Source organism: Chironomus tepperi, unplaced genomic scaffold (genome assembly GCF_022539635.2).
Source record: "Chironomus tepperi strain 1889 unplaced genomic scaffold, CSIRO-AGI_Ctep_v1 contig_85, whole genome shotgun sequence".
Classification (NCBI taxonomy): Eukaryota; Metazoa; Arthropoda; class Insecta; order Diptera; family Chironomidae; genus Chironomus; species Chironomus tepperi.
The window spans coordinates 3,960,898-3,984,475 of record NW_027226207.1 but is presented as its reverse complement, the minus strand read 5'-3'; the positions used below and the strand labels follow the sequence as shown (position 1 = coordinate 3,984,475).

The following is a 23,578-nucleotide window of genomic DNA, read 5'->3' as shown; positions in this document are numbered from 1 at the left end:
GGCTTAGAACAAGAATAAGGCTAGGATTCACTATACTGAAATTCAGAATGGACTTTCTCACCTCAAAATGAATTCAAAACTTGACCACCAATGACAAAAAATTAGCAGTATTTTGACCTCATGCAAACCTCCCCTGACTACACTCCTTCATGAAAATGAAAGAAAATCAAAAGATTTATATGATTAAAGGAAGTAAATTGAAGAACTTTTTTCATGCTGTAATTAAATATTTTGTTATTTAAAGTTAGTTTCTCTTTTTTTTTTATTATTTTTTTCATACACAATTTTCAGATTTTTTTTTTATATTTTTTGGCCATTTTTCTTTTGTAATTCTTTGATCTGTTTTTATTGAGTTTAAAGTGAAGTTTATTTTTTATCTGACGAAATAATTGATGAAGTAAATTCTCAATTTACAATTATTGCTCATTTACACATTTCCTTTATATACACAAGAAATTATTGTATTGAAAAATCATAAAGATTATAAATTATGAACAAAATTGACAAATGACTTTCTGTGCTGTAAGATCAAAAATAAGAGAGTCTTGAACCACAATAAATTTGAGAATTCTTTTCGTGTACTTGTTTTTATGCTTTATGGGTAACATAATCAAATTTTTTTCATGGAATTATGATTGATGATTTTATGTCATTTGATCACAAAACGACAGCAAAATTATTGTAAGAGACATTTGCTCGAACATTTACCAATCTTAATGGTGACATAAATTCAGTTTTGGGGGTACTATAATGGACATTAAGTGGAATGACATTTTGCGTTGCTGGAATTTTGTATGAATCAAGCAATTGAGAGCATTTTGATCAATTTTTGGGGACTTGAATGTGAGGTTTTGTTAGTTGTTTAGTAGTAAGACTAAGGAAAGGCTGATATCTGGTGGGAATCAAACCCACGTCCTCACAAACCAGTAATACTGATATCTCATGTGTTGCATAACTACTCGGCCACAGAGGACTTTCTCTCGTACAGGCAATTTTATTTATATATGACTCTGTACCACAGATTTCATTCTGTTCGGACTAGGACAGAGTCTCTGTATAGTCCTGGAGTAATTTAAGATGCTTTCCAATTCCAAAATTCAATAATTTTCAAAAGAAGTTTACAAAATGCTGAAAGTTGAATTTTTTCATCCAGATTTGAATTCTCTCAAAATTCAATTCAAATTCACTTCCCAAACCAAAAAATCAGTAATCAAAGACAATCACATAAGCCCATCAAAGTCAATGACATTATCTTCACCAGAAAATCATTTTTCTCAATTAATCGATAAACAATATAATCATAAATCATTAATCGTGATGTGAAACTCAATATTTTTAATGCTCAAAGTGTCAAATTTGAACTAAGCTTGTCTTGTAACTTTGTCTATGAATTTTTTGTGTTAATTTTTCATCTATAAAATATTATTCTTTCACTTTTATGTAAGTTTTCTTCTTGTTTTTAAACCCACAGCCACAATATATATTCTTCATATTCATAAATTTTTATTTGGTCTGAGGAGTTTTTCTTTTGGATTTTTTTAATTTTCCAATTCGTTTGCAGAAAATGGAAAAATAATTGATCTGTACTTTAACGATGACTGTGATTGAAAATGTAAATCGATAATAATTTAATTGAAAATAACGTTTCGTAATGATAATAATTAAGTTTTTGATTGAAAGAGTCATTAGGAACGGAAAATTGGGGCTTTAAAATCATGAATTTTTAATTTTGAGAAGTTTTCCTCACATTTGCAAGTTCTAGTTAAACGATCGTTAAAAATTTGAAATTGTTTTAATGAGGCGAATTCAGAAATTTAAGTCAAACTTAAATTTGTCAATTTTAAGAATTTTTTGGTCGATTCAGAACATGTTTGTAGCTCTTGACAGTCAGAATAGACTCATTAAGTTTCAAACAAGTCCAAAAGTCGTAAAAAATCGATTTTTATAGCAAAATTTTTGAATTCGCCTCAAACAATACTTTTCAAATCCAAAATAACCGTTAAAATTTGATAAAATTCAAAATAAAAGTTGAGTAAATTTTATACAAGTTTGACTAGTTTGAAATTACATAATTTTGTAGTTTTATTGCCGTATTGTGTTTTTCAAGAGAATTCTTCCATCCGTTAAGCTTAACTTAGTTGTTTATTTATCCTTAAAATGTAATTAACAAATTGTCGATGATATTCATTCTATACAGTTAAGTAAAAATTGTTCTTATTTGTTGTTATTCTGTTCAGTTTCTGTTTCATTTTTGGGCTTTTCTTTACTAAATTTTATAATTAATTATCATAATTTTTTTTTTTCATCTTATAATTGAATTTATTGCACTTAATTTAAAAACAATAAAATTAAAGTAAAATTAGTTAAAATTAAAGTTTTTCTAATAACCAAAACCAAAGCCCAATTGTTGTTGTCAGTGCTGAGCTGCAAATTTCATTCGCTTTTGTTTCTGTAACAATGGAAGTTAAATGATGAAATTTAAGTAAGCCTTAGAGAATCATGAGATTATGTTACCTGACGTTGATTACAAAACCACACACGTACAACATTTTTCTTAAGATCCAATTTCTCAGCAATAGCTGCGATTTTCTCACCTGATGGACGTGGTTGGACGGCGAAATAGGCTTCGAGAGAGCGCTTCTCTGGAGCCGCTATGGATGTCCTTTTTCTTGAAAAAAGACTCGATATAGATTACTTATTAACTTTGAGTTCTTTATGGAACCAAAGAGAAATCAAACGCAAAAATAATGAACGAATTTTTAAAACACAAAACAAAAGGTATATCCGAGTGGTACAAAGAGGTGATGGCAATCACTCCAGGAAAGCACATGGCGTAGAAAATGTGACTAATCAGAATTCAACCGAATCTAGACACAGACCCGCAATGCATCGACCTAACACCATCAGATACTTGACCATCAGCACTGAAAACAGCCGTAAAGCTGCCATTCTGAACCAATTGTATCACTCGGACATACCAAAATCAGAAAGGATGATCAAAATAATTTCGAAAAATACCAAACAAAAAAAGTAAAAAACAGGTGAAAAACACAAGAATAATAGTGAAAATTACTCAAAACTTCTTCTACCTTTTCTTCTCGCCATGCGGCAAAACGCTGGGCGCATCTGGATCACGTCGTTTATTTTTTGCTTGCGCCTCAGCTTCCTCCAGCCATGCCTGAAGTATTGGCTTTAATGCTATCATATTGTTATGTGATAATGTCAGACTCTCAAATCTACATATTGTACTTTGCGATAAAGCACCAACTCCTGGCAATTTAAGATTGGCTAATGCTTTGCCCACATCGGCTTGTGTAACACCTTCATTTGTTTTGAAATTTTATTTAAAGAATTTTGTATATGTATGTTGGATGCCACGGGGTGTGTGTTGATGCACGGAGTTGGATGTCGTTGTCGATGAAGTGGCAGGCAAGGGATGTATAGAAAGAGAAGAAAAAAGTGGCGAAAAAAAATAAAAAAACACAAACAATTTTTTCGCAAAATGGATATCATAAGTGGCAATTAAGCGAAGGAGTTCCTTTTTCCATCCTTTTGTAATTTATTGCACTAATTATTTCCTTCCTTGCGGGTTTTATGTTGCGAACAGGAGATAAATAAATCGTATTAAGAGGCAAATTTATCAAACTTAAACTTTTTCCTTCTCGTCTTAATTGAAAACAGTTATGTTGGACTGTACTTCTTCGTACTTAATGGCTTAAATGATTATAATTAACCAACAATAATAATTTTTCATTGCTTCCTCTCCCCTCACTCTTAATAGCTACTTGCTAAAACATTATGTGTACTTTTTTTCGTGGTCTTATGGATATAATTATAGTGTTCAATTGTTCAGAACTCTTTAAAAACAAATACCGACGGTCAATAATATTTCCCATACATCTGCGTAATTCATGAATTTCAGTTCCTTTTTTGAAAATTCATAAATACACAATTAATAGAGTTTACCATTTTTTTTTTTTGATAATAGTTATTTAATTAATTAATGGGTTTTGTTGAATTTCATTTATTGCTCGTGCAACTGCTACTTTCTCTCTTTTTTCCATGCACGAAATGTGAAATATATATTTAAAAAAAAAATTATATCCAACATGGGGAAAAAAAATGTTTCAATAAATTGAATTTTCATTCATTTTAATGTGAATTTTTATCAAGTGCATAAATTTTGCATAATAATGATTATATTTTCAACCTCATGATTGGGATGGACTGTTGTGGTATGCTGTGGAATTTAAGGGTGGTTTCTTAACTTGATTTTGGAGATTTTCAAGGTTTTTTCGGGATAGTTTTAATTTAAATTTAATAAAATCTTGTGATTTTTATAGTAAACTAGCTCAAACTGGACCAAATTGTTGCTATGATTGTGGAAATAAAACAATACTATTTGTTAATTAATAAGTAGAATTAAAGAAAGGATTTAAGAATGATGTTTATTGTTTGAAGTTATAAAACAAACTAAAATATTCATAACAAAGGGCTTACAACTAAAAAAGGGGGAGATAAACTAAGCATAGTTGTAAATATAATTTGAATATTAAACGACAGTTGAAATTCAGAACTAAAGATTCCTAATTTTCTTAACATTAAGCCACATCTGCTTTTCAGCTGAGAATCTCATCCTTATACTTATTTACATAATATTAGACTATCTAGTCATATCCAAAATTTTCAATTAATCTCCTAAAATCAAAAAACTTATCCTAATTCCCTCAAATATCCAAAATCAAAGCCTCTATCTACTAAATTTACCACCAAAACCCACCTGCATGACTGCACAACTTTTCACCTCCCGTAATTCTCTTCTATCTCACACATTCAGCCCAAGCCAATGACAATAATAATAATAATTTATTGTATGGAAAATCTTTTAATTTTAAAAGCAATGCAGTATGGAAAATAATAATATTTTGGGAAATATAGACCTGAACTGACTATTGCACAAACGTGCAATCACTTGCTTGATTATTTATTGCGATTATTATGAATTTAAATAGAATTATTATTTAATTTATGATGTTCAATTTATATTAATATATCGATATTTATTAAAACATTGGTAAAATTTTCCGTATTTTCATATTCGAGAATGTCGAAAATTGGATGTTGGAGTGGAGTGTGGGGAAGCATAAAAATTACTAAAATTGACCACACACTATACGTTCAAAAGTGCATTTCTCTCTATTATTTTGTTGTTATTTTAATATCATAAATGTATGTATAAGTTATTTAGCAAATTTTGCGAAGCATCTACTAAGAATCTTAATTTCATTTCTTGAAGAAGTTCTACTTCTTGAGAAATCAATTTAAGACGAAAAAGCTCCAAGTTTTTTTATTATTGAATTAAATCGAAATTGTCTGATTGCAATTTTCTTTACGATGTGCATGTCGCCTCCTTTCATGTGCTGCTTGCTTGTTATTTTGGATATAAAATAATACGAAGAAGTTGATTGGGTTGATCAGAGATAAATTAGAGAAATTTTTGTGGATTTAATGTAACTGGATGTTGTCAAGTCATTGAATTGTTCACCGTTAAACCTTTCAAATGGCAATTCTAAAGTCTATTTGCTTGATTAAAAGTAATAAGTAAGATCCAGTAGCAAAAAAAGGATGCAAAAAATGAATATTTCAGTACAAACCTTCATTAATTCCATTTTAATCACTTAAAAATCTCATGAAATCCTCACAAAATGTCAATGAACCTGTTCTATAAAAGATAGAAGAAGTTCCATCCATCGTTTACTGATCAACCCACGACGAAACTAGCGTTCAACTTACAATTATATTTACCTAATTTTATCCTCCGTTGCTTAAACCTCTCAGCAAATGCTTCGAGTTCTCGTGGATCGGTATCTTGGTCGGGATGAAGACTTGCAGCGGCAACAGCTGCAGCCATGGCAGAATGATGTGAACCTAAACAAAATTAGAGATGACATTTGTTAATAAAACTTCAAGTCAAAGTAAATCCTTTCAATATACCAGGTGTATGTCCACTTAATGGACCGCCATGATGATGATGACTCATCATATGATTCATGCTGTGATAAGAACCATGAAGTTGATGATGTGATGATGATATTGGTGTCTCTGTCATTGGCGTTAATGTTGTCATTGAACCAGATGGATCTGACATGAGATCCAAATTATCCATTCCGTGCATCTGAAACATATTTTTTGTCTAATAAAATTTGTATTAGAAAACAAATTTCAAACATACGGTGCTGTGCTGGGATGATAAAGAGGATATATATAGGAAAATGTTATAAAATGGGGTAACAAAAAAAAAAAAAATAATATTAAACATCCATTGAGTAGCAGTGGCGAAACCATCAATTATTCAATCATCATGTCCGAAACGATGGAGGTAGAAAAAGGCGACAGAAAAGTTGCTGCTACTGCTGTTGATGCTCATTCCATACTGTGTGGTTAACTCTCCTTTTTTTATATGAAATATAATTCAAACTCATTCGCACGATGCACGATGTGCATCTCATGCTGCATTTTATTATATATTTTATTTTTTGGCATCAAATGCATTTCTGATCCCAATCAAATGTTTATTTCATGCTTTTTTTTTTCCTCTCTCACTTTGCTTTCCTGCCATCACAAGTATTTCTCTTATGACTACATGCATAACATGCATGTCCGTTTGGCTACTACTGCAACTAGCCCCGGACGACGATAAAAATGAAATTCATTGAAATTTGAATTTTTTTTCATATCCAAAATATAAAAATTTCGTCACTAAAATTCTCAACCGGAAAAATATGAAAATATATATGAAGCTTGTATGAAACGCAAAAAGGAATGGAAAATATAAATAGGGAAATTTATGTCATTGCGTCATAGAAAATTTAAATTTAAATTTAAGGTGGTGGGAGGACATGGAATAAAAAATGGGAGGAAAAATGAAATCATCGTTCATTGTATTAATCAAAATGGCGTAAAGGAGTAAATAAGAGAGATTTTTTTATGGACTGAGGAGTTTGTAGGAGGGAAGTATGATGATGAAATTATGGAGGATTTGATTTGTCTGGAAGAGTTTTGGGTTGAAGAATTAAGATCTTCTTAGAATTGACTGGAAAATTGTAAGTTGATGAGATATGCAGGTTACATGAGGATATGGGCTATTCTCCACAGGGGAAATTGAAAAATTTGAACTTAAAATTGAATTTTTTTCTGATTTTTGCACTAAAACTATTCCAAGTTTCAGTTTTTCAAGTGTAATTACACATTTTCTATCATATAGTTGAATTACACAATTCAGAAACAGCTTATTTCAAGAGATATTTTGATTCTTCGGCTAGGTGCTTTGTGACCAAAAGTTGCATTTTGTGAAAAATTTTATAGGGGAATCAATATTTATACATTAAATGCTTATTCTTCAGTCATGAAATGCATATCAGTTGATAGTTTTTGATCTGTTCCATCATATTTATGCTTCAAAGTTTATCAATAAAGCTTAATTAAGGAGAAAAATCGATTCTCCGAACGTCAACTTTTGGTCACAAAGCACCTTTTACAAACTTTTTCTCCTAATCCATGAGAAAATTACAAAGTTTTGAAAACTTAAAAGTAAAATTCTTCATTTGTGCTTAAGTTTTACACAGAGTTTTAATATATTATGTGAAGTATAATTAATTTTATACATAGTCTTTATCAGTTTTCTACTTTGAAATAATGGAAATTCGAAAAGTTATTGATAAAAATATTTTTGTGATCAATAAACAAATAACCTTGGATTAAAAAAGCTCATTTTTCAAAATGCAACCGTTGGGGAGAATTGCCCATATGCCTTAGGTGATTCGAAGGGACTTGATAACGTAAAGGTTTGGTTCTTTGGAACTTAATGATGACATTACCCAGCAATCATGAGTTCGAGACTCGACATTAGTAGTTTTTGGCATGTCCTTTGGATTTATAAGCAATGGAATCGGAGCATAAAGCCTTTCTTTTTAGTCTACAGACTCAATGACTTGTTCAGATGAGGCTATAAATTTGCTTATGTCTGAATGCGAATTCTCACTATTATCAAATGGAAACTTTTGTCATTGCGCAGCTTTACAATTCTAGATCTGATGAGATGTTGTCTTGCAGTGTTGACCAAGCAATTTTTGGCATGGTGCACTTTATAACACATGACACTGCCGTTCATGACATTTCCAAAAAAATCAGCTACACACTAGAGTGCCGCAGCACACAGTTTGAACAGTACTGCTCTATTGCATGCCAGAGTAGCTTCGGATGCATCGCGACTAATTTTGAAACCTTTTAAGTGTTCCAGGGTAGTTTCCAAAAAAGTTTGAACAGCACTGTCAAGCACATTGTTCCCGACATTCACTCCATCTCAATCCATCCACTCAGATAAAATCACAGACATTCAACTCAAATATTGTCAATAAAAATTCACAAAAGGATTTTCTCTTCATTTCCATGAACAAATTCACATACATAAAGTACAATATATATACGCAGTATCATCATAACTTCCGCACAGGCACAAAGCACAGCCATGAACAAGAGAAAATAATTTCATTAGCAGCAAATTAAAAGTAAATTTTGCCCTAACATTAATTTATAAAATAATTATTTGCATAGCCAAATGTTGAAATTTTATTTCTACAAGCAGGAGTCGCAGTCGTTGGCTGTGTTCATCTAGTAAGACACGACTTTTTCTATGCTGTTTGCACATTAAAATAGCCTCAAGTATTTAAATTATTTTCACATTAAAGAATTGTGTTTATTTTAAGGATATAAGCCGTGAATTTAATTTGAAATGTTCCTCAATAACCAGCGTTGCCATATGACAAGTAAACAGAGATTAGTGCCGGAAGCGATTTACTGTGCGAGCGGTTTAAATATTTACATAGAAAAACTAACAATTTTGGCTTTTTTAACAACACAATAATTTGATTAGATCCGTAAGGATGTCGAGGGGATGAAAGCGGTCGCAGTAACAACGTAATCAATCTTAAGCAAGCGCATAGGTTAACAAGTGTAATAAATTAAAACCTTATGTTGATAATTGATCTGTCACTTTTAATTAGCAGCATCTCCACCACAAACATCGTCGCTATTTTCACACTTATATCAGTGCTAATAATAAGAAGGGTAGTTGATTAATGTCGAGACATAAATTATAGGACGGAATAATCAAGCAATTAATCAACATTATTCTCTACTTTTAAACAAAACAAAAAAATATTTCCAGTCAAGCAACGATTTTTAAAGAGCATCAAAAAAACCAACCATCGAGCATAATAAAGCATTCATGAGGTAATGATTTACAGTCTCAATTAATTTACAAAGAATCTCATTCTTCTATGCTTGCTAAGTAAGTGTGTATATATTTACAGACGGTAGATGGAAAATTAATTACGTAATTTACGCCAAAAGTTTTTTTCCCACTTTTTTTTTGTTGGAATCGGATGGAAGAGAAATGAGTCTATTAATTTGTTCGTCAACTTTACATTTACAATTTGCAAACTAATTTTCATGTGCTAATTTTTTTGCAAGGTTGTTTTGAGGGGAGGGGATGATATAGTATGTTAAAGTTGAGAGTTGGACTTATTTGGGTAGAGGATATTGTAATCTGAATAGAACTGGATGAAGGAATCTGTTAATTAGAATATTATTATAGTTGAAATCAGGAATAAAGAGATTTTGGTTGATTATAGAACCAAAATAGCTCTTGCACAACTCATATGGCATGGGGAAAGCTAACTTGAGCCCGGTGCCATGTCTAGTCCTATTGTGCTTCGATAATTTCTCGGCCAAGTGTTAGATATACCCTTCTTGTGATTTCTAGGAGTCATAGTATGCTGGTAAGATGAATATTCTGATTATTCTGTCAAATAATTCAGCCAAATAGACATTCAATTAGCAATCCTAGATTCAGGCATTGCTTCTTCAAGTCGTTAAATGGCAAAAAAGAAATCAATTGAAGCAAGCTGCTCAAGAGATTTGCATACAATTTGATAAATTCTTCAAATTCTATTCCATCTTCAACAACAAACCCCAAAATCTTACAATTAAGACCATCCAAAAAACTAATCAGTTCCAAAAACAAAGTTTTTCTTGTTCTCCTTCCCAAAAAAATTTATGCAAAAAAATAAATAACCTGGGGAGAAAGTGGCTATAATTTATCCACAAATTGCAAATTTAGCAACATCTCTCATCCCTATTACACGTGCTCCTCCAAGTATGTTGAACTTTATGTTAATTAAAGTAGAATAAATAAAAATAAATTGCAAATAAAGAAAAAGCAGCAGAAAAAAGAAAACTTTTTTTTTATATTCATTCAATCCCAAAAGACTTCATAAACTCTTGCAAGTATTTTTGCTGCTGCTGCTTTCCCGCATAACACAACATTTACATTTGCCACATATGCTTCAGTCTCCTACTCTCTTTCTGGTTTGTGTTTCTTGTGTTTTTTATGTTTTGTAAAATAAATAGATTCATTGATCGCAATTCTCTTCTTTTTGTTGTTGCTGCTGTTGTTGTTGTTGGTATTTTGGAACAGAACATTTTCATCCCAGTCGTTTACATTTTTTTAACTGCAAATTTGATGTCGTAAAATGTAAAATTGTCTTTGGACTGAATGGAAATCGAGGAGTTGATGTAATTTTATTGCAAATTATTTGGTTACAGCATTGATGGTTTTAAAATTGAGTTTTTGTGCTGGTTTTTAAAATTCTAACCTCAAAATTTCTGAAAATTGCATGGCATACATGCAGATGTCCCCTGCAGGCAAGAAACGTGCTCTGAAGAGTAGGGTAAACTGAGAGTTACTCTATCGAGCAGGGTACGTTGGCCTAGCAAGCCATCATCCGTATCTACAAGTTAAGAAGATCCGAAAGAAGAACTCGACTAGAACTATCAACCACGAGCATGCTCATCTAGTATACTTAAAGTGAGCAAGCTCTCGAGTGATTCCTCGTAGTCTGTTAGGAATATCCATACAATTCACTTGATTTTATAGACAATTTTTACAATAATCATAAAATCATCCCTTTTTGGTGTAAAAAGGAAGCCCTGTCGTGAATACAAATATTCTGTTCATGTAACAAGTTTGATTGCACCATACACAATATATCAAAATAATAAACTGATATGAACAATAAATCATAAGAGTTCATTGCAGCAGCAGCAGCAACAAACTTAAACCCCTCAATTGTATAAAGGAGAGTGAAAAAAATAGAAAAATAAATTTTTATGATGTTTGTATACAATTATGTAAGCAACATCCCTACTCAATAAAAAGGAATGCAGCAATGAATAGCAAATAAGATGGGAAAATAATGTGAATTTTTTTTTCCTTTCTATACGCCCTTGAAATTACCATTTAATGCATCCCATAACTAACCCCTTTTTATTTTCATTTTTTTCTTATTAACTTTCGACTTTTTTTTTACGTCCTCTCCCTTTTGTTGATTGAAAGATGTTTGATCTATGTAACTTTGATAGTTTTGTTCTTAATCAATGGATTTTTTGGTTGCTAATGCAGTTAGCATGGTCATTTTGGGTATAATGTGAAATTTTATTGAATTTCTTGATTTTACTACACATTAACTGATTCTGTTAGGTCTTTGCCATGTTTTTCTATGATATTATGGTCATAAAACTTAGAAACTTGTCCTATTCAAGCAATACAATGCAAAAAATTGTTAAATAAGAGAAAATTTGTTATTTTGATCTTCATCATTTACAATTCAAATTTAAAAATGCCGTTAAATTCTATCAAACATATTTTGAATCCAAATCTCTAAAAAACAGATTAACTGGTCGTATAGACCAACTTAAACAAAAATATGTGCATCAACATTCCTATTAAAGTCATCTTCCCCCTACCAATTTTTTTATCCTCGCTAAGAACAAATTTTCCTTGTTATCGCCCGTGTTGTTTTATTTGTATCATGTCATGGCAAATCAGCTACGGCTATTCTCAACATTATAATGCATTTAACTAACTGTATTTGTTGTTTGCTCTATTTAATGTTGAACAGATGGTGAAACTCTAATAGAATTTTTTTATTATTTTTTATAACCCATAGCGAAATGAACCTGCTAACAATTTGAACGACATTAGATGTTAATTGAAGAAAGATGTTTTAGATTGCTACAATTTTTTTTTCCTTTTATATTTCTTCTTTCTTGATTTTTGTATATTGCAGGACCCTAATTAATAATTCAAGAATCTCTGGTGCATCCATTATGATAATAAAAGAGAGAGCGAAGAACCTTTTTTTCCTTTTTGAACATATACACTCGCAAAACTGATTTCTTTTTTCTTTTTGGTGGACAGGTAGTAAAGTTGGAATGGATATGATGATGGTATCATTTTGTCTGGGCGAAGGAGTAGGCTAAAGAACTCTTCAATAGAGGCTGTTGATAGAGACAGTGAAACATTTGGAATTGATAATTTGCAAAGAGCAGCTAGCTGATAGAGTCAGGTTCAGATGCCAAAAAAGAGAGACCATGGACAACAGTTGATCAGTATTATTAGCAGAGTAAGTACGGAAGTAAAATGGAACAGATCATAGTTGAGCTGATCCTTGATTTGTCAACATTGACAAAGTCAGATCCGATAGGAATTGAACCTATGATTTCAAGATAGTATAAATTAAAGTCCATGATTCATTTTGATAATAGTTGACAGGTATTTGCCTTTAAACTGTGCAAAATTCAGATTGAATTGACCAGGTTGAGGATGAACATTATTTCCTTTAAAAAAGTCCCAAAAACATACCGAACCAAAAATAAATGCGCCACAAAATATTTTTCGCAACCTCAATTTTTTCTTAACTCAGTTCATTCCACCGTTACCGCATATTGTTGAGTGGCCTTTCCCTCCACACGATAATATGAATCAGTAACAGTACAAGAAGCAAGGAGCAGCAGCAGCAAAAAAAAAATATGAGGAGAAACATTTTTAATATTTTATGAAATTTCATCATAAAAGAATTTGTTAAAAACCCCGAACTGCATGAATTTTTCATTGGAAGCATTTTATTAAAAAAAAAGAAAAAAACTTCATGTAAATGCTGATGAAAAAGGCATTCTACAATTTTTTATCCAGCTGTGAATTTTTTTTTTGCTACCTGGAAGCGAGCTTTAAAATGTGTCGTCATTCCATACATAAATTTATATGAAGCATGTAACGAGCAAAAGCTTTAAAAATATTCAAGTCTTTAAGTTCCGGATCTTAAACACAAAAAAAAAACTTTAACATTAGATATTCTCAAGTTCAATGTATTTATTTTTTAATAACATGAATCCCATCCTTACATTTTCACTTTCACACACTTATAAAACTTGCACATTATGCCTTATCTAAACATCTACCGTCGAAAAAGATGAATCATTAATGAATGCATTAAATTATTAATTCTTTTTCGTCCCGTATTCGAATGCCTGTGAATTATTTATGATGTGAATAAAATTTTTTTCGAAAAAAAATATTATATACTTTTTTATTTTTAGAATTGTACATAAATATGGATGTAAGTCAACGAAGATGATGACATTTTTTTTTTAATTCATAAAAAATTAATCAAAGGAATGAGAAAAGAATGGAAAATCTCCGGAAAAAAAAGAGAGATGAATTAATCCCTTTCAATTCCATAAAGCTAATCGTGCCTCAATGCTATTAAATTTCATTGACTCGCTTTTGTATTCATCAGTTTTGTGTTGGAGTAAATGCGAGAGAGAGAGTGAGTCTGAATTCATGAATTGCGGAGAAACTTGAACTCGATTCCTATGCATACTAACTATCCTAAAATCGTGGCTATTCTTCTGACATCCGAATTGCATACGACCTCTAAGATTGGAAGAAATCAACCCTAGATGACACAATATAGGCATAGAAGACTCAATACAGCCACAGGCGACATAATACTCGCATAGACGACACAATTCAGGTATAAACGAAACAATATTGGCAAAGACACAATATAGGTTTAGACAACCCAAAAAAGGCATAAACAACTCAAAAAGGGCATCGGCAACTTAAAAAAAGCGGAAAATGTGCTAAAAAGGAATGAAAAGCTATTTAAAATTATTGCAAAATCGTCTTGAATCCCAAAATTCATGTGACTTTCACACAGATCCCAAACGAAACCTTGTATCACCCAATTACATCCCATTCCTATTTGTCTAAACCCCTACCTCCTTTCTATCCAAAGTTAACCTCAAATTCGCTACAAAAATCATCATAAAAAGAAATGAAAGCAATTAAAAATTTCATCATCTTCATTCCACCTAAGCACACACAGAAAAAAGGCTTTAGAAGGAAAAATCAATAACCAGCAAGTATTCTAGCTCTTATAGAGAACAAAAAAAAACAAACATTAAAGCTATGGAATTTTTGTTCCTTTCTCACTCACATTTATGGATGAAAGGTAATTGTTATTTGTTTCGACAATGCAATATAACCATATATTTTTATCGTCATATACGCTCACATTCTTTTTAGCGTGATGATGATTGTCATGTGTATAATGCACCACCATAATAATACTTAATAAAAATTTTGTACACACATGAAAATTTATTTGCTCTCACCGAATAAAAATATATAAAAAACACACAAAAAACCAAAACAAAATGTATAATAATAAGAAGGATGAAGGTAAAGAAGGAGAAACTAGTGTCGAGTTGGGCAGGGGTTTGATGAGAATTGGCGCATACATTCGAGTTGTTTGGTTTAGAACTATAGACAGATCTTCAGAGCGACGGAAGAGTAAGGAAGACATGGCGGAGCCTAGCCTGAAGAAGTTCAAATCTTTTAGACAGCTAAAAGAAACCCGACTTCCATTAAAGAGCTTAAACTGAAGCCTTTCAAGGCTCTGTGGTGGAACCTTCTTCATTTCTGTCGCTCAGCAGAGTTACTAGCACTGGCTGTAAAGCCTGTTGGGACTTGACTAAGCAAATGAACAACAATACGTCAATTTAACCAGATTTGGGAAATGAACCCAGAACTCTTGGCATGTAAAGTCAACGTTCTGCCACCTAGACCACTGATGGTAATTCTAATGACCCCAAAAATCTACAAATTGACCATTAAAACCACCCTAGACACCCAAAATGATCACAACAACATCCTCAACTTGCAAAATATCCAGCCACGCAAGAAGAAAAAATAATAATAAAATAGGAAAAACATATTAATGTCCTTCTTTCCTTAATGTGTATTAATGTCGATTGGAATAAATATAAGTATACTTTAATATGATGAATAGAGTTACCGTCGCTCAATAGTCATTTCCCTTCCACATATGCGACAAACTCACCCTTTCATACGCTATATCGACAATTTCTTTTCTTCTTTAACATCGCTTCTATTAAGTTCAATAAATAAACAAAATAATATTTACATGAAATTAATTATCAGTGTAAAAAAGGGACCACGAATCGCTCACTCATTCCGACTCATTCAAGTGAATGATTAGTTATTCCTTTTAATGAACCACTTTAATAAACATTTTCATCGTTTTGAATGACGAGTGCAAATATTTTCTTTACGGCAATGTGCAGCACAACTCTAGTTAAGCTTTGTTTGAGTTGGAAGAGATTTTTCTTTGAGGCGACGGCAATGCTTGAAATTACTTTTTTTGGACTTAAAACATATTGGAAGTCCTTCATGATTATGAATTTAGTTTGTTCATAACTCAGCTCTAATATGCAGCTCTGATAACATATTCGAATCGATTTTCCATGTTATCAAGAATCGCTGGTTAGAGACCGTCCATTAAACTGTCTTTCCCATTTAATTCTCATTGAAATCTAATAAATAACAAAGCAATATGTCTCAAGACACATCAAAATAATTATAAAATATTTTAAGAAGTCACATAAATAAGAAGTAAAATAGAATATAAAAGAAAATAACAGCAATGTGGCAATAAAACATCAACTACCATTCATTCATCCGTTCCGATCCTCTCGATGAGGGGGAAAGAGAAATAAACAAAGATGTAAAAGCAAAGTGAGTTGATTTGTTGCCCTTAAAAACATTTTTCTTCATCCAATATTATTGTAGAGAATCCATTTCACCTTCCTCCTGTTTTTGTTGTGCTATATTGCAATGTTTACATCGCTAAATGAGATTTATACGAATACAAAAAGGATATTTATTTCAATTACTCTCCTCTTTTTATCCTCTCGATTGAAATCGCATCAATTGAAAGACGAGAGGAGGTCAAAAGTTGATTATTTTGCAATGTTTCCAGTTAAATGTGAAATATATTTACACAAATTGAAGCTTGATGTATGGAAAAAAATAAGTAAAAAATTGGGTTTTTCACATTTTATTCCTTTCAAAAAGGAAGCAGAGTTTTGATATTGAGGTTAACAATAACTGGAACGCATTTGAAATTTCAAAGACTTTTTTGAATTTGAATTAAAATTTCTAAAGATATTTTCCACTTCAAAAAGTTTTTTGCGTTTTATGACTTCCTAATTGCTTAATAAAATACATTTACAATGCAGAACTATTCAAAAAAGTGGCACGAGTCCATAGCAAATAGCTCTTAACTATAAAACAATCTATATAAGAAAATATGACTAAAAGAAAATTCAGACAATCTAGCCATAACCTCATTTTCGTAAAAACTGCTAAACAAATTCCTCGGACATGAATAGAAAACTTCAAGTAACTTGATAAGGGTTTCAATTTAACAAAAAACTTTGTTATTCAAATTTTCAATCTAATTTTTACACATTTAGAGCATGTAAGCCAATATACCAACATCTCATGTTGTTACATCTCCCATGTCATGGATGTTAAATGCGATTAAATGCATACTGAAGATACTCAAGTAGCACACACACGTCAAAGAAAGAAGAAGGAAACGAGGTTAATTTTGAAAATTAGAAAACATTTTAATTCACTTGTTTCACAACACCAATCAAATTATGTTCAACACGTGTCTGAAGATATAAAAATTAACAAAAGAACTGCCTGCCTTCCTATTACAATTGTAAATTATTTCCCTCAATGCGATCATAAAAATTCAACGCCTGACTCACAGCCATAACCCTCTTATTTTTTCACAATTTTCTTCGAGTCATTCATGACGAATGCTCAATTTTCTGTTGTTATGATTATGCAGAAGCTATATAGCTCGTAATTTTCAATTTCATAATCATATCGATTTTTATTACTACTGTGAGATTATTCCGATAAAAATCTAATGTATGGGTAAACAACCCTCAAACTTGATTATAATTGAAAAATTAGTTAACCACAAATCGATCGGCTGTTTTTCCATCAGCTGTGTATAGATTCCGATAATTGATTGATATTCGGGAAAGAAGAAAATCAAAAAAGTCTTTGAAAACAACTCAATTTCGGTTGGAATTCATTTGACAATTCCGTTGATGTCTCATGAGTGTTGCCACGTGGCTAGTCGTAGTAAAACGTGACTATCATTGAGTATATGGAAATTTATTGTTAATGCTCATTTGGTTGAGGGGTTCAATTGCTTGTAAAATTGTTTAATTTGTTTTTATATCTCATAGTTTTCATTCACGCATACACAACAAATCCATTGTCATACAAAATTCGCTCCCTCAATGCCATTGGAACAAAATTAAAAATCATACACAAAAGTGGGAAGTTTTTTTAATATTTTTATTATTTTCAACTACTAGCACCGATTATAGAGATAAGATAAGGGGAATTATGTGTGTCAATGTGCACTTAGCAAACTAAACTCACCTGGAGTGGACGTTGTGGTGCTCCCATACTATGATGATACATGACATCGTGCTGGAAATGGAAATGGAATTAAGGAAATTAGTTAAAAATTAAAAGGACGGTCATGAGTGCGTAGTGGATTGAAAGATGGTAGCTGATTGTTAATTTTGTCACTTAAGACTCAGTCATAGTGAGGTTAACATAACCTCAAATTCAACGCCAATCCGACTTCGCGACGTCATTAAAGCTTTTCTAAATGACTATTTATGGAATGTAATTTCGAAAATTCGTCTGAAAATGAACCTCAAATCTGTATCTTCAAGAATTATTCATATCAGACACAATCTCATGATTAATGGCTGTACCAAGAAATAATTCCAAGATTGCAGTGGAAATTTCCATAGAAATCTTCATATTCAATATTTCAAGCACACTCCATGAGTTTATTGACTTTAAACCATAACTCAAACTGAGATTTAATGATCGCTTAAAGCATGACATCAAAGACTTATGACTTGAACATCCTTTAAAGTCAAAATTTTCTGCTACTCATCTTTCATCTACTAAAAAACCGCGAATATAAAGAATAAAGTTTATTAACCTTTAACTGCTGCGTCATTTGTTGATGTGCGGCATGACTTGACTGATGTTTTTGCATGTCTACTGCTGCAAGTGCTTCCGCTCGACTAAGTAATCCATCGTTTAGGCCGGAAAATATATCGCCCTGAAAGATAAAAATGATACAAAAAAAGAATTATTGGAACTGCTTGTGAATGAAGAAAAAAGGTAAACAAAAAAGTCGAGGGTTGCAGATAAATGAAAATTTATATCTTGTCGATAGAGAAGTCATATATTAATCCACAATTTCCATTTTTTAAGAGACATAACAACTTCAACCTTCAATTTTTTTTCTGTGAAATACAAATGCGTCATAAATCAAGCCCCGTATAAGGAATCACTTCAATGTTTACGTGCTGTCGGCATTCATATGATGTATGTGTATATAAGGCACTTGAAATTCAATTATTTATGGTCTAGGCATTTTTAGTACATTTTTTTATCCTTCCTCAAGTGCGTTTGAAGCTGAGCAAAAAATGGTTCTTTAAAGTTACACTTTTTTTTCTCCCTGAAGACATCAAAAGGGCAAGTATTAGCGAATTCGATGAGATTCAAGATACATAGACATGTATGATACCGTCTATATATAAAATGAACTCATTTATCTTTAAGTTCTATAAAAAATTTGAAGATTTTTTGAGAAAAAGTGTGCTTTGAGTTTGGAATGTCTGATTGTTACATCGGTGCCACTTTTTTGATTGAAATGGAAGTGATTTGAAGTTTGAATATTGGTCATTTGAAGTAAAAATTGCGAAAAACTTTTCGAAGTGAGAGATAATTTTAAGGTTAATCTTTTCAAATTTAAAAAATCCGTTTAAAAAATCAATCAATTTTTTTGACAAAAGCGCCGCAATCATCGACCAAAGGTAAATTTTCAATTTTCTTTCTCCATCATCTCTTTCTCTTATATGAAATTTATTTTCGCATGTATGGGTGCAAAAAAAAGCAGCATGTCTCGAGAATGTGTACATATTCATCATTAGATGTTGCTTTTCTTGTTGCTGCTTTTCCAAGTGAAAAAAATGTATACGTGAAATATTTATGAAGCCGTCTGTGTTTTTAAAAAATATAAATAAAAATACACAAGCTTCCGTATGTATATAAAAAAACATATAGATTTGTGTATATATCCCACTCACAAATACACACACATGTATTAATATATGAGTAAGCATAGAAAGTCATCACTGATGATGAATATTTATTTTTTTTTTTTTTTGCAGACACACGCAAATTTCTCCTTTTTATTTCTTTCAACATCTAGTCAATATCTTGAAATAGATAAGCAGGCTGCACAGTCATGTCTCTCTCTCTTCCTTCATGTCTCAATGTTGAGGAAGAAAAAGCACATATAAATTATTTAATGATGAAATCAATAAACCAAGAAACTCATTAAAATTTGATATAGCCCGTAGAGATAGCATAGAGAATTTTCCTTCCTAGTTTTTATATACAAGCTAAGCCATGAGCAAGCACAGATGAGAATGGGTATAAAAAAAGGAGAGCTAACGATAGTTGTTTCATTCTGTCTCGACGTCGATATGATGTTCCGCAGCGTCAATATTTTATGAAGGTCTTTTCCTAATTCTAAAAATAGGTGAAACTACCTCGAGGGGGCTCGCTCTTTAATATTTATTAATTGATTGCATTTTCATGCCTTTTGAAATCATTATTCTATGCTTTTTTTACACGTGCGCGATGAAGCGATGCTTGTAAATCAATTACTGTATCGGTCATGTTTTGATTGGACTTTTTTTTCCTTTTCTTTTATTCTGTCTACACTGGATGTGCTTTTGGAAATAGAATAAAAAAGGAATGTTGGAGTGGGATTCCTTTGAATGTATAGGAAATTGTAAAAAATATTAAATTAATCGTAAATCGGAGAATATGATTTATTAATTTTAGTAAGGTCTGTGTCTGATTTATTGTTTTGAAGGATTTTTAATGGATTTGTTCTATTTTATTTCACTGGAATTTATTGAGTTCAAACATTTTCAAAGTAAGACTTAGTCGACTAAGATTGGGCATGGAAATTAGAACTGGATTCACATGAAATTCTATTCCCAAATGCTCAATTATTGAACCAAAAGGTTCAAAAATAAAAACAGTGGATATCACCATACTGGAAATGAGCCGAATCTAGATCAAATTTTAGTTTGCATTCAGCATGCTTGTTTATGATGAAAAACGTTTGATTCTGATGACTGTAACTAGTTGAGAATAAGCCCTGTCCCTGTCTTCATAGAGCTCCGTATCAAATACAGTTAGCTCAAAGACACATCTAATCTGTTTGACTATGAACGACATGTTGAGCCCAAGTTCAGCTCTATCACCTAGAACAACACAGCATGTTCGCTAGGATGTCGATACGATGCCGTATTAACGGTAGGACGCCAAATTACCCTGATGGCACACTGACACCTAATTTCTACCGATATTTAGGGTGAAAAATGGATTTTAATGCATTATGCTGCTCAGGAACATCAATTTCAATGACAATACTATCTTACAGATTCTTTTACATCCTTAGTTAAAACAGTGGATGCTTTCTTGAATATATCCTACCCAAAATAGCAATTGAAGACTAGATCAGAACGTTTCATGAGCTGAATTTCTCATACAAACCCCAAAAATCCATAAACTATTCCAATCACTTCCATTTCAACTCTCTTCAACTGATTCTACATTCCCTTTAAATATTAAACAATTCAAAACTCCTTGTTTCAAGATAAAGAAAACTTCATGTTCTGTACCACAAAACAAAAAAAAAGTACAATACTTTTTTCATTCCATGTGAAAATAAAACAAATATAGTAACAGGTGTATTTGCTACCACAAAAAAAAATATCCTGACATATAAAAACGCAATAATAAAAATATAAACTTTTTTCCTATCCAGCACTTAAAGAGATAGAAGTTGAGCTAGAAAAATAGAGTCGAAGGACATTACCTAGATTTTGCTCATAGTACAATGGAAAATATATAGAATGTCATTTTGTGCGAGGGTGGAATTGAAAGTTTTTTTCAATTTTTTTCGTGCATTTCACATTTTGTATATGTGTAGAGGGGTCGGTGGTGAACCCTCAATTTTATGCAAGTGTATAATTATTATTAAGTAGTATACAACATTTCGTGCTCTTAATATTATTAACAGGTATAGAAATAGAGAGAGAGCGAGAGTGAGGGAATATGTGGTGATTTTATAACTAAATGCCTTATTTCCTGCTATCTTCACATAATTTTGTTGTGTTTTTTATATTTCCTACATGCTTTTTGAGAAAGGGATGGAAGTTGCGGTTTACTAAGAGGTAATTACGCTCATTCTCATACTTTTTTAAACGAATTTTTAAATTTGGTGAATTATAGGGAAATTTAGGTTATGTCTGAACTGACAGAAAGTTGAGGTTTTCCAATGAAGTTGGGATAAGTTGGCTCGACTTCATATAAAATTCGTGTTGATTTCAATATATGGTTTAGCTTTTTCGTAAATTTATTTGTTAGGGCAACTTTGCTTCTTATCATCAGTACGGCGACGTAGCGGTGCCCTAGCGAACACTTTCTGCTGTTCAAGCTACTTAAAAGTTTATATTGTAAGGGAAGAATCAATTTTCGTTCTGGATCTTGTCCTTACAGCACTGAGTGTTCACTAAGGCATCGCTAGATCGCTTTATTGATGCTAAGATGAAATGGTGCCTTGATGACACCGTGATGGCTGATTTTGAGTCGTTAATAAGGCAATTTGACGAATCGTGCCTCTCGGGTTTAGAGCTGAGTCAGATTTTGTATGGAATATCCGTAAGAAAGAAGACAAACATCAACCATTTCAAAACTTTTCTAATTTTCAAAATTAGACTAGCCTAATTTTACCCAAAAACAAAGTATGAATCTCATTATTATCAATATTCATGTCTTTAACTGCACCGTTGACAAAGTATAAATAAACAAAATAAATACATATTAAAGAGGAGGATATCCATTATTTTAGTCTCATTCAATTTAAGATTATTAATTCATAAGAAAGTAGTTAGAAGGTGGACTTACATTAGTTCTAGGGGACCAAGAATTACACATTATTGAGGCATCTTCAAGCAATCGACTCTGAAATAACAAGGGTTAGAAGGATTTGATGATGGAAAAAAAAGTAAAATAAACTTGAATCAATAAAATATTGATAGGACGGTCTCAATAATTCATTACAAATTGACAATTATCCTATCGCGACTATTTACATAATAATACAAAGAAAATAAAAATTTTCCGCATGCTATTTAACAATTATCAAACAAGAAAATAACAAAAAAAAAGTATACAAGAAGAACAACAAGACAAGAATAAATATGTAGGACTAGGAGGTATAAAGCATTTTGTCATGTCACAACTTGTTAATGTAAAATATTAAAAATGTTTATTTCCTTCGATAAATATTTGCCTTTTCAATTGCATGGCTCGTTATTAATAAGAAGGTGGATGATGATGGAGAAGCATGATGGCTGGCTGCTTTTTGTAGTCACGATTGTTTTTTCATCAGGTAAAATATTTGTTTATATAACTTACTAATTAACAGTTCAGCTCTTTAAGCTTTATTATTTATTCATGCAATATTTTCCTCTTCTTCTCATGCTGTGCATTACAATGACACACATTTTTATACTTTTTATTGGTTTTGTCTGTTATTAAAAAGCAATTCTTCATGGTCATAATTAGTTTGCTTTATGGGTTAGGTGTTAAGTTGTTTTAAGGGTTGAAAAACGTCAGATTTTAACGAAAATTCCGGCATTTTTCATGATTTTTGGGAATTATCGGAAGATTTTGCATTCAAATCTGAATATTTCAGTAACGGATATTTTCAATTTAAATTTTCTGAGCAACTAAAATTAGTTGATTATATTTTCATAGTTTTTCTCCCCTTTCTTTGTAATTTTCAGTATTCTTTGAGACTTTAAAGTGTTAACATCTAATTTAAGTTGTAAAACATTGCAAAATAAACAATTATTAACAAAACTAAATCAAAGACAGTTAAAAGATGTCAAATTAACTTCATCAACCATGAATTCAGAGTAATTCTTAAAGTTTTTGTGTCAAAAATTAAATTTTAATATATTACTTTGTAACTTAAGGTAAAAATTGACAAATTTTCATTCTTTTATCATTTTTAAGTGTTTATTAAGGAATCAGCAATATACAAAGTTTTTTAGATTATTAACTCGGTTAATCTTAGAAAAGATAAAAATCTCTTTTAAATTTAAT

The 23,578-nt window shown here is 31.4% G+C and overlaps 1 protein-coding gene across 9 annotated transcripts in view; it reads right to left on the bottom strand.

Moving 5' to 3' along the window:
- Positions 1–2,260: 2,260 nt before the first annotated feature.
- The window catches only part of acj6 (abnormal chemosensory protein 6), a 30,087-nt gene continuing 8,769 nt past the window's right edge, over positions 2,261–23,578 (bottom strand). The window contains exons 3-10 of one of the 9 annotated variants that reach the window (XM_070634493.1): positions 22,373–22,429; positions 18,315–18,437; positions 17,735–17,785; positions 5,995–6,193; positions 5,806–5,928; positions 3,090–3,321; positions 2,515–2,668; positions 2,261–2,449 (exon numbers count right to left, since the gene is read on the bottom strand). In XM_070634493.1, coding sequence (XP_070490594.1) covers positions 2,414–2,449; positions 2,515–2,668; positions 3,090–3,321; positions 5,806–5,928; positions 5,995–6,193; positions 17,735–17,785; positions 18,315–18,437; positions 22,373–22,429 — 975 coding nt within the window. In that variant the 3' untranslated portion in view covers positions 2,261–2,413. Of the gene's footprint in view, positions 2,450–2,514; positions 2,681–3,089; positions 3,326–5,805; positions 5,929–5,994; positions 6,194–17,734; positions 17,786–18,314; positions 18,438–22,372; positions 22,430–23,578 lie in introns of all 9 variants that reach the window. The other 8 variants (XM_070634495.1, XM_070634492.1, XM_070634494.1 and 5 more) reach the window with 8 other exon arrangements.